The 12,475-nt window shown below is 40.1% G+C and overlaps 1 protein-coding gene across 1 annotated transcript in view; it reads left to right on the top strand.

Moving 5' to 3' along the window:
- Rpn3 (regulatory particle non-ATPase 3) overlaps positions 1-9,591 on the top strand; it is a 22,166-nt gene extending 12,575 nt beyond the window's left edge. Inside the window, exons 8-10 of the mRNA XM_068359831.1 lie at positions 3,687-3,875; positions 4,485-4,667; positions 9,353-9,591. Coding sequence (XP_068215932.1) covers positions 3,687-3,875; positions 4,485-4,667; positions 9,353-9,430 — 450 coding nt within the window. The 3' untranslated portion in view covers positions 9,431-9,591. The remainder of the gene's footprint in view (positions 1-3,686; positions 3,876-4,484; positions 4,668-9,352) is intronic.
- Positions 9,592-12,475: the final 2,884 nt, after the last annotated feature.

Here is a 12,475-nt window from a genome sequence, read left to right as displayed (position 1 = left end):
CATCTCCTTACGCAAAGAGGATTTTTGCAGTGGGTTGTGAAATATACGTCTCGATACACGAGGAGGTCGTCTTTCTCAGTCTATCAAGCAAAATGGGCCATTTTGTGTGGTTGGTGTTATGGAAGAAGTGTCTCTCCGCTTTGAGCCACTTTACCCTATAGCCTAATTTTTACTATATCTCTGAGAGAAAAAACTGTTCAGTGTAAGTGAAAAGCTTTCGCTTGGCCTTCAGCCAGGTCTTTATGCCGAGAAGAGTCTATATCTCCTTTCTAGTAGAGCTGTCCATGCTCATATGGAGTTTAGCCTTCCCTTGGAAGTGAGACCACCTCCCTGGAACGTGAAGAAAGTGCTCTTTCCTTAAAAGGAGCTCCATACGAGCCATTGAATTTGACTAGGGACAGGAGTCTCACCTTGAACGGTGTTCTTACTCACTCTTGCATCAGCTCAGACGGTCGGCCAGCTTCATGGTCATTCCTATGACATCACTAAACGAGGGCAGGTCTCTTTCTCCTTCGTCCCTGATTATGTTGCCGAGACCCAAAATCTCTCAATACTTGATTCTAGGTTCGCATCTTTTCAAATTTCAAGTCTTTAAAGGAGGTAACTAACGATCCTGATTGGCTGTTACTGTGTCATGTGAGGGCACTAAAGCGCTATCTCGAGCATACACTTTGAGCTCGTCCCCAGATGAGACATCTCTGTCAGCACTGGGAGGGTGAAAAATCAAGTGACTAGGAACACAATCTCTGTATGGATCAGAGAGGTCATTGACCGAGTAGTCAATCCATCACCTTCCTTCTGAAGGGGGATACGGATGAGAGCTAATGACAACAGAGCATAAGTATGTCTACGGCATTCAGGAAGAATCTCTTTGTGATGCAGGGATATTTTAGCTGTACAGCAAATGGTATAGCTACCTTAGAACCATTAGCAACTAATCAAGGACAGAAGTTACAAATCAATCTGGGGTGAAAGTAAGAATGACTAGCCTTTTCTTCACCTTCCCCTCTCATGGGTTACAGCATTCTATACCTTGTCAGCTGGATCTCATCAGTCTGCAGGTAACCCTCATGTAGCTTGTAGCTGTTCTTTGTTAGTTTATAGAATTATCCCCGTACTCCTTGCGAGGGGGAGTGTGTAGTGTCTAAGCAAACCCATTGCGTTGTGTGCGTTGCATTCACAAACCTTTGACTGAAACAGCCTTGGATCATATCATAATTTCTTTCCATTCTCTAACCTCTAGCGCAGGGGCCGTTGACCCACTGGTGTTGCCAAGCCACTGGTTAACAAGGTGTGAGGATTCTTAACTCCTTACGCATCGATATGGTCAAGTTTGGAAATTCTTGGGTAAAGTTTCCTGCCAGTTGGTAAGGGGACTTCAGACTCCTAAAGATAAGTGTTCAATATAGAGGATATGGGTTTCTATATGTACAGGAACAAACGATAAAATTGGAAGTACATAATTTTCCTGGGTAAAGTTTTCTGCCAGTTGGTAAGAAGACTTCGTACTCCTAAGGATAAGTCTCCAATATAGAGGATTAGGGTTTCTATATGTACAGGAACAAACGATAACTTTAGAAGTACAGTACATAATTTGTATTTTGCCTAACTATACAAACCCGAGTATATTCTTTATACTTGCCAGCCAACACTTATTCCTGTAAGTCCTAGCTACAGTCAAAGTGGTATGTCAGTAAGAAAAAGGACTGGCTGCTTCCATACTGCCGACAGTTGGTTGTTTACTTGTTTACACCTCATTAGACAGTTTTTAATGGCTGTATATTCCAGCCTTGTTGTCATCATACTCCTATGTAAAGGACTCAGGTTTTTAGAGGTACATACATACATATACCAAGGCACTTCCCCCAATTTTGGGGGCTAGCCAACATCAACAAATGAATCAAAAACAAAAATGGGGACCTCTACTCTCTACGTTCCTCCCAGCCTAACAAGGCTGGAAGGTCTAGGGTGCCACAGCCCACCCTCCCCCGCTATCCACCACAGATGAAGCTTCATAATGCTGAATCCCCTACTGCTGCTACCTCCGCGGTCATCTAAGGCATCGGAGGAAGCAGCAGGGCCTACCGGAACTGCGTCACAATCGCTAGCCATTCATTCCTATTTCTAGCACGCTCTCTTGCCTCTCTCACATCTATCCTCCTATCACCCAGAGCTTTCTTCACTCCATCCATCCACCCAAACCTTGGCCTTCCTCTTGTACTTCTCCCATCAACTCTTGCATTCATCACCTTCTTTAGCAGACAGCCATTTTCCATTCTCTCAACATGGCCAAACCACCTCAACACATTCATATCCACTAGCTGCTAACTCATCTCTTACACCCGTTCTCACTCACACCACTTCGTTCCTAACTCTATCTACTCGAGACACTTCATCTCAAACACATTCAATATCTGTCTCTCCATCACTTTCATTCCCCACAACTCCGATCCATACATCATAGTTGGTACAATCACTTTCTCATTTAGAACTCTCTTACATTCATGCCCAACCCTCTATTTTTTACTACTCCCTTAACTGCCCCCAACACTTTGCAATCTTCATTCACTCTCTGACGTACATCTGCTTCCACTCCACCATTTGCTGCAACAACAGATCCCAAGTACTTAAACTGATCCACCTCCCCAAGTAGCTCTCCATTCAACATGACATTCAACCTTGCACCACCTTCCCTTCTCGTACATCTCATAACCTTACTCTTACCCACATTAACTCTCAACTTCCTTCTCTCACACACACTTCCAAATTCTGTCACTAATCGGCCAAGCTTCTCTTCTGTGTCTGCAACCAGTACAGTATCATCCGCAAACAACTGATTTACCTCCCATTCATGGTCATTCTCGTCTACCAGTTTTAATCCTCGTCCAAGCACTCGAGCATTCACCTCCCTCACCATTCCATCAACATACAAGTTAAACAACCACGGCGACATCACACATCCCTGTCTCAGCCCCACTCTCACATCACACATCCCTGTCTCAGCCCCACTCTCACCGGAAACCAATCACTCACTTCATTTCCTATCCTAACATGCTTTACTACCTTTGTAGAAACTTTTCACTGCTTGCAACAACCTTCCACCAACTCCATATAACCTCATCACATTCCACATTGTTTCCCTATCAACTCTATCATACGCTTTCTCCAGATCCTTAAACGCAACATACACCTCCTTACCTTTTACTAAATATTTCTTGCATATCTGCCTTACTGTAAAAATCTGATTCATACAACCCCTACCTCTTCTAAAACCACCCTGTACTTCTAAGATTGCATTCTCTGTTTTATCCTTGATCCTATTAATTATTACTCTACCATACACTTTTCCAACTACGCTTAACAAACTAATACCTCTTGAATTACAACACTCATGCACATCTCCCTTACCCTTATATAGTGGTACAATACATGTACAAACCCAATCTACTGGTACCATTGACAACACAAAACACATTGAACAATCTCACCAACCATTCAAGTACAGTCACACCCCCTTCCTTCAACAACTTCCAAATTTGTAATTTTCTTGTACTGTGGTTGTTTCTTTTACTGTATTTGATTTACAGTTCTAGGAATATTTCATGTTCAGTTACAAGTAAAATTTTCAATAGTATGCATTATTCTGTCTAATTCAGTAGTGTTTTAACCAGTTTTCTTTATTTCAGTTCCAAGAAGATCACACTTTTATGTTGATACTGCGATTGCGTCATAATGTAATCAAGACTGGTTTGAGAGCTATATCTCTCTCCTACTCTCGGATTTCCCTTGCTGATGTGGCCTCAAAGCTTACCCTTGGATCTCGTGAAGATGCAGAGTTTATTGTGGCCAAGGCTATCCGTGATGGAGTTATTGAAGTGGGTATTGCTTTGTAATAATAGCTGCAAAGAATGTAATTTGGTTCTTTAGTCATGTTTTTTCCAATTACTACTTGAATTCTACAATAATTGTGGGTGGAAAATTGAATTAAAGTTATTTTTTGTCTTACACTATATCATTAAGGATCTTGAAGTTTGGTCTTTGTTGCTGACTCTTAATTCTTTCATTTACTTACATAACTTTCTGAAGATTTTTGGTTTTGTTATAATATTTTTCATAGGTATGCAGTTGCAATATTACTATCAATAACTACCTCTGCTTTTGGGAAGTAAAGATATTTTATTTTGATATCTTGTGGTAGGGGAAAATTAGTAACACTATACTGATTACCATTGTATCATTTCTCATATTGTAGTTAATAACCATGCTTAGTTATGTCGGTGTACAATTATAATAAATTCACTGCAGTGACCACTAATTTTGTTAGGATTCTTTCAATAGAAATAAGCTATAACATTTCAAATGCTGGCTTTTATTTATTATTAATTTTTAACTGTCTGTTATTGTCCTTTTTACAGTTACATTTTAAGATGTAAGGCACATATATAATTTACAGTAGACTAATTTATTCAAAAAAAAAATTTCAGGCTGTAATTGATCATGAAAATGGTTATATGCAAAGCAAAGAGACAGTTGACATCTACTGCACACGGGAACCTCAGTCAGTATATCATCAGCGCATATCATTCTGCCTCGACATTCATAACCAAAGTGTTAAAGCTATGCGTTACCCTCCCAAGTCTTATAATAAGGACTTGGAAAGTGCTGAGGTAAGTGTAATCAGTCATACTTTATATTATTCCGGAGTTTTTGTATAGCCACTTGATTATGAAAAATGAATTAATTGTACTGTAATGAAATAGTTTCCATGAATGGTCAATTGTAATTTTGGGGGAGTATATTTATTATTGTTTGGAAACCAGAATTTGAATTAAGTATAAACATTACTAAATTTACTGAGGAGATCTTGTTTTTCTTTTGGGATGAGTAATGCTCTTTAAATTAGGCTTTATAATAAAGTTCAGCGTAAATATATGAATTTGTTATGTACTGTATCTTTTTGGAATTTACAGCGGGGATATTAATTTGGCATTTGTGATATATATAGGCCTCTTCCAACTTCAAGTTTTAATTCTTGCCAAGGTTGGTCATCAATCAATTTTTATAGGTTTTTCATTTTATAGTTTACTGTAAATATGTTATATAGCATGCATGATTGTGATACCATTGAGGAAATAAGTGTATTAACATCATAAAGAAAAATTACAGGTACTAAAAGATTTTAGGTTTTAGTGTGCAAGTTATGGTCAAAATTATCTTTAGCAGACTTTATTAGGTAAATTTGTTTTAAAATTTTAGACTTGCAACTTTGTTATTCTTGTGGTTAATCTGTTAATTCTAAGGAATAAATCCCTGTCTTCTGCCTCAAAGTTACTCATACTTCTAGTATTAATATCTTGTGGTAAATTTCTCTTTAATGTTTCTTCCTCCATGCCCATAAAGAAACTTATTTTTTCCCTGGCATACATATTGTGATGGTCATTATTCTTTGTGTCTTTGCAACATCCCTTTAGCCCTTGTCTTCTGCATCAATTTTTTTTTAATTCCGTCTTGCTGTTCTTAACCTCTTCACATTTATTCCCCTCTTGTTGTCCAACCTCTTCACTTTCATTTCAATTTTTTTTTTTCTTTTCTTGCTATCTCCAAACTTCACTTTTATTTGTTTCCCCACTTGTTGTCCAACCTCTTCATTTTTATTTCATTTCCTCTTGTTGTCCAACCTCTTCACTTTCATTTAAATTTTTTTTTTCTTTTCTTGCTGTCTCCAAACTCTTCACTTTTATTTGTTTCCCACTTATTGTCCAACCTCTTCATTTTTATTTCATTTCCTCTTGTTGTCCAACCTCTTCATTTTTATTTCATTTCCTCTTGTTGTCCAACCTCTTCACTTTTATTTCATTTCCTCTTGTTGTCCAACCTCTTCACTTTTATCTCATTTCCTCTCAGTGTCCAACCTCTTCATTTTTATTTCCCTCTTGTTGTTCAACCTCTTCACTTTTATTTAATTTCCTCTTGGCATCCAACCTCTTTTATTTCCCTCTTGTTGTCTAGCCTTTTCACTTTTATTGGCGTCAATGACCTTAGATGTCAGGATGCCAGATAATCTTCACTTTTATTTATTTCCTTTCTTGTTGTCCAACCTCTTCACTTTTATTTTGTTTCCTCTTGGTGTCCAACCCCCTTTTTTATATTTATTTCCCCAATTGTCCAACCTCTTCAATTTTATTTATTTCCCCTCTTGTCCAACCTCTTCAATTGTATTTCATTTCCTCTTGGTGTCCAACCCCTTTTTTTTATATTTATTTTCCCTCTTGTCCAACCTCTTCAATTTTATTTCATTTCCTCTTGATGTCCAACCACTTCACTTTTACTTATTTACCCTCTTGTTGTCCAACCTCTTCATTTTTCTTTATTTCCCTCTTGGCCAACCTCTTCACTTTTATTTCTTTCCCTCTTGCCGTCCAACCTCTTCACTTTTATTTCTTTCCCTCTTTCTGTCCAACCTCTTTACTTTTATATTCCATTCTTGTTGTCCAACCTCTTCACTTTTATTTCATTTCCTCTGTGCAACCTCTTCATTTTTATTTATTACCCTCTTGCTGTCCAACCTCTTCACTTCTATTTATTTCCCCTCTTGTTGTCCAACCTCTTCATTTTTATTTATTTCCCTCTTGTTGTCCAACTTCGTCACTTTTATTTATTTCCCCTCTCGTTGTCCAACTTCTTCACTTTCATTTCATTTTAATATTCCTTCCTCTTCTTGCTTTCCAACTTCTTTACTTTTATATATATCCCCAGTTGTCTAACGTCTTCACTTTTTATTTAATTTCTTCTTGCTATCCAATCTCTTCATTTTCATTTTTTTCCCTCTTGTTGTCCCTCTTCACTTTTATTTCTTTTTCTCTAGCTTTCCAACCTCTTCACTTTTTATTTATTTCCCCACTTGTCCAACATCTTAACTTTTTTTATTTTATTTCCCTTCTTGTCCAACCACTTCACTTTTATTTTATTTTTTCTTGGTGTCCAACCTCTTCATTTTTATTTATGTCCCTCTTCTTGTCCAACCTCTTCACTTTTATTTCATTTCTTCTTGGTGTCCAACTTCTTCACTTTTATTTTATCTCCTATTGGTGTCCAACCTCTTCATTTTTATCTATTTCCCTTCTTGCTGTCCAACCTCTTACACTTTTCTTTCTTTCCCCTCTTGTCAAACCACTTCAAATTAATTTAATTTCAATATCTTTTCCTCTTCTCGCTGTTTAGCCTATTTACTTTTATTTACGTTTCCTCTTGTCCAACATCACTTTTATTTAATTTCCTCTTGGTGTCTAAGCTTATTTTTATTTTCCTTTTGTTGTTCAAACTCTTCACTTGTATTTCATTTCCTCTTGGTGTCCAACCTCTTCACTTTTATTTATTTCTCCTCTTCTTGTATTTTATTTCTTCTTGGTGTCCAACTTCTCTTTTATTTTCTTTCCTCTTGGTGTCCAACCTCTTCATTTTTATTTTTGTCCCTCTTGTTGTCAAACCACTTAACTTTCATTTCATTTCAGTATCTTTTCCTCTTCTTGCTGTCTAACTTCTTTACTTTTATTTATGTCTAACCTCTTTACTTTTATTTATGTTTCATCTTGTCCAACATCACTTTTATTTAATTTCCTCTTGGTGTCCAACCTCTTTATTTTTATTTATTTCCCTTTTGGTGTCCAACCTCTTAACTTTTATTTCATTTCTTCTTGGTGTCCAACCTCTTCACTTTTATATATTTCACTTCTTGTTGTCTAACCACTTCACTTTTAATATCTTTTCCTCCTATTGCAGTCCAACCTCTACTTTTATTTATTTCCCCTCTTGTCCAACCTCTTCAAATTTATTTAATTTCCTCTTGCTGTTCAACCTCTTCTTTTTTATTTATTCACCTTGCCAACCTCTTCACTGTTATTTCATGATGCAACAATGGGGTATCCTTCCAGAGTTGCCATGGTTACTTCTTTGGACACAATGCTGAGCCATATGTCCCAAATTTCTAAATACATCAAATTAACATTTGAAAATATAAACTTGTTTTTTTTTATCAATAACGTGATTGAGCCACCTCACTTCAGCCATAACTTATTGTTATCCCATTTTTTCAAATTTAAATTTCCATTTTCTTTCTTGGTGCCCATGTCTTCTGTGTATAGCATAGGTTTATGGAAGGATCAAAAGTATTTGATGTTTACAATGGGGCTTTAACAATTGTATTGTAGTCGAGCAATCTCTTTCCTCTTCTTCAAAGCAGCTGCTTGCTTGTTTATAATTGCTTAGCAATATATCTGCACTGAAACGTTGCAACTTTCGATATGACTTTCCACCACAACATATGCTCACTTCCCTCATTGTGTGCTTTACAATATGTCTTTGTATACATTACAGACTAGAAATCTCATATGTTTTGCACTTCTAAGAATGGCTTTTGTCACCATTTTCTGCATTCTGATGAGTCCAATTAACAATTTTTTTTTGTCCTTGTGTCTACTTATTTACATAGATGCATGGTCTTTTGACACAATTCTGTCACAATTTCTGTATTTTTGTCTGCCTACTTGCTAACGTACAGGGTGTTATATGGAAATATTAATAGGTTAGCCTTCTTACCAAGTGGAAGAGAATTGAAAAGTAGTATCTTTTTATAAGCTACTAGTAAATGTATTATATGGTCCATATTTTGGTCAGTAGATTGATTATTGATTTACCAACCATTTTCTTGTCAACTTTTATTAATGTGTAGACAGTTACACTTTGGACTTTGTGTCTTTCCATAAAGGCTATCTGGATGACTGAACTTACTTTACATACAGCTGCCTTCCAGTTTTCTGGGCAAGACCATACATAGTAGCAACTGAATTTATTTTTCCAAGATCTTGTACCTTAAGTTAGGTTGACAGTATGGCTATTACATAAATTACTACTTTACCTTGATAGGTAGATATGAACATAAGCCCTGGTACACTTTACCTCCAGTGGGTGTTGATTTCTATTAATTCAAGGCTCAAAGCTTTGTGCTAATCAAGAAGAAAGATTTGATTTACAGGATGAACAAGATCTCTATCAGTAAATTATTAGTACAGTTTTTAATTGTAGAACTTAATTGGATGTCAATACTTGGTATTAAAAATGCCTATATATACATATTAGAGAGGAGATTGGTAAAAATGCAAGAAAAGCATTATTAAATAGCATTTGTAGTAATTTTTTTATGCAATACCTGTATACTATACACAATGGAAATAGCAGACATGGAACTACTTGATATATGAATGCTGCCATAAGGTAAATTGTGTCATTTATGCAATATATTTTTCTACCTTTGATTTGTACAAAATTATATAAAAAATGTATTGTACCTCATCAGGAACGAAGGGAGAGAGAACAACAAGATTTGGAGCTGGCCAAAGAAATGGCAGAGGAGGAAGATGATGGTTTCCCTTAAGTTAATTCCCAACAATAAACTACATAAGATATTTATGTATACTTCTTGATTGAGTTTTTTGGTTTATTTTTGGTATATTTCATTTTAGTTTAAAAGTAAGGAATATATTATTGTATTACTTAATAATGTATTTGGAATCTAATGAATATTATTAACAATAATCTTGGACTTATTTTATCCTTAATCACTCAAAATTTTTTTGTTCAAAATACTATACGAAAATATCTTTTTGTTCCGTAACCGAAATACAAACCACGCTATTTACATTGGGTATTACTTTCGGCGTAGCTGAAATGACGAGCCATTAGATTTTAAAGAGGGTTTCCTACCCCGCGCTAGTTAGCAGGGGTGGGGGGGGGGGGGTAGCTTGATACCCCTCCCTCCCTCACACACTGGTGAAATGTCTCACTTCACTTTTGGCTCGGACAATGGACAGACGTCTCTGTCTTCGTCCTCGCTTGGCAGCCATTATTTGTTTTGTCTTTACTTAATCACTTACTTTTCTTTTACTCAATATATATATAAACATTTTTTCGTGTTTAAGTATATATTTGAGTATAGAAATCAGTAAGCTTCCTTTTCAGAGTTTGTGCTTGTGTGTGTAGTGTTCGATATTTCCGTGGAGCCCTCGGCAGTTAGGCCACCACGGTGTAATTTCATGGGTCGCGATCGAGTTTGACTACGGTCTTTCTCTCTTTCTCTTTTGAGGTCGTTCACCCTTTACTACGTTACCTTTACTACGTCTGAGTAGCTTCCTTCCCGTGTGGGTGGGGTTGCTACGCTGTACGTTTTGTCTCAATTGGTTTATGAATCTAATTGTATTTGTTGATTTTTCAGCTTTTGTAGAACGATTCCTTCGGGGTTTTCGTTCTTTATTTAGTGTTCATTCATTTTTAAATTACATAATTACATAGTTACATAATTATAATTGTTATAATTCTGTGTTAGTTACAGCTCTCCTTCCGTGAGTGTAAGTGGTTGTGAGGGCACGTGCCTGTTGTGTAATTCTTGTGTTCTTTTCCCTCGTGATTCCTCTTCGGAGCCTTCTGGGGGAATGAATGTTAACTAATGATTTTTGGTTTTATTTTTCACAGTTACCGATCTAGTTCATTTCTGTAATGTGACAACGGAATGAGCTGTCTTGTTGAGGCCTGGGGTTTCGGCTGTTGCTGCCTCCCCTATAGATCTTCGTCAGGGGCGTGTCTCCTTCTCCTGGAAGTACTCCCGTGACGATTGACAGCTCTCCAGTTCATTTTAGAACACTCAGGAGGCTCGCCTCCTTGGGTGGGTAACTTTCCTTCCGAGGGAAGTTTTCCTGTCCAGGCTTGTTTTTTTCCCCTTTGGGGGGTTCTACTCTTGCCTTTATTTCGTGCGACTATGCTCTTGGTGCTGAGCGGTCGCACCTGCAGTTACGCTCAAGGGGCTGGGCAACTGCAGGAGCCCCTCTTCGGAGGATTGCTCTTGTTAGGTCACTGGCTGACCCGTCTCTTCTACGAAGTGTTTCTCTTTCGTTCGCGAGGGAGTACACTCATAGAGACTCCTCTTCGGAGGACTCTTCTGCTGTTGTTGCTGTTGGCCGCCGTCGCCGTAAGGCTCACCGTCCGCTACGTCGTAAGGGCCTCCTGCCTCCTTAGATCTCTCCGGGGATCGATCTCCAACGCCTTCCTGACCTTCCGCCCCTGGTGCAGCTGGACAGAAGTCTGACCTCGTCATCCGACGGGCAACGGTCCCTTCGGGACAAAGGGTTGCCTCCCAAGGGGGGGCTTCCCTTGCGTGTCAGGGTTCCCCTGCGCGCCCTTCTGCAGTGTTAGCGCACAGGCGCTCTCCTGCTCGTCAGCGTTCTCCTGATCGCTAGCGCGCGCGACCTAGAACTTTGGTTCAGGTCTTGGACAAGGACTCTTCTCCTCGCCCTCGCGATCCGGATCTTCAGCCTGCTCCAGCGCAGCAACGCTGCCGCCTACGCGTGCTTCTAAGCTACTGTACGCACAGGATTCCACGCGTCGCTCTTCTGTTCGCCAGCGACCACAGACACGTCAACGTTCGCCTGCTCGTCAGCGATCTCCTGCGCGTCAACGATCCCCAGCGCGTCAGCGATCCCCTTAACGTCAGCGATCTCCTGACCGCCCGCGTGATCTTTCGCCTGAGCGCAAGCACCATCATGCGCCAACGCGCCATCGCTTGCCTACGCGCCGGCGTTCACCAACACACCATCGATCGTCTGCTCGCTATCGATCTTCCACGCGTTACAGGTCCCCTGGACACCATCAGTAGCGATCTAGCGTTCGCCTGCTGTGGACCACGATCTCCGGTAGCTGAGTCTTGCTGTAGATCTTCCTCCTGCTCGCCAGCGCTCACCTTTACTTCTGTCCTTCTGTGCGCCAGCTTTCTTCAATGGCCAGCGCACATCTGCGCGCCCTTTCCTGCCACGCATCAATGGGCGCCAACGGTTTTTTTTTTTTTTTTTTTTTTTTTCCTTACCGTCCAGGATCGCCTGATTGACAGCTCGCATCGGCGCTCACCTTCCTGATGCACCTGTGTGCCTTCTGATTAGCGTGATGCGCGCTAACCATCCAGTCTCTTACGCGTCAGCGATCTCCTACGTGCCCGCGCGATTCTTCGCCTGCGCGCTAGCGTTTTTGTTAACGCACCACCGCTCGCCAATGCGCCGTCGCGTGCCAACGCGCCTTCACTCGCCTACGGGCCATCGCTCGCCAAGACGCCCCATCGCCCGCCTACGTGGCATCGGTCTCCCGACCGCCTGCGCGACTACACGCCCATGTGCCCGCGCACATGCGCTCCAATGTTCGCCCGCGCGCGAACCAACGGTATTCCATCGCGCGAACCGACGGTGTTCCATCGCGCGAACCGACGGTGTTCCATCGCGCGAACCGACGGTGTTCCATCGCGCGAACCGACGGTGTTCCATCGCGCGAACCGACGGTGTTCCATCGCGCGAACCGACGGTGTTCCATCGCGCGAACCGACGGTGTTCCATCGCGCGAACCAACGGTGTTCCATCGCGCGAGCGCCAGCTCGATTCCTACA

Source organism: Palaemon carinicauda, chromosome 2 (genome assembly GCF_036898095.1).
Source record: "Palaemon carinicauda isolate YSFRI2023 chromosome 2, ASM3689809v2, whole genome shotgun sequence".
Taxonomy (NCBI): Eukaryota; Metazoa; Arthropoda; class Malacostraca; order Decapoda; family Palaemonidae; genus Palaemon; species Palaemon carinicauda.
The sequence above is the reverse complement of the archived record's forward strand: the minus strand, read 5'-3'. Positions and strand labels throughout refer to the sequence as shown.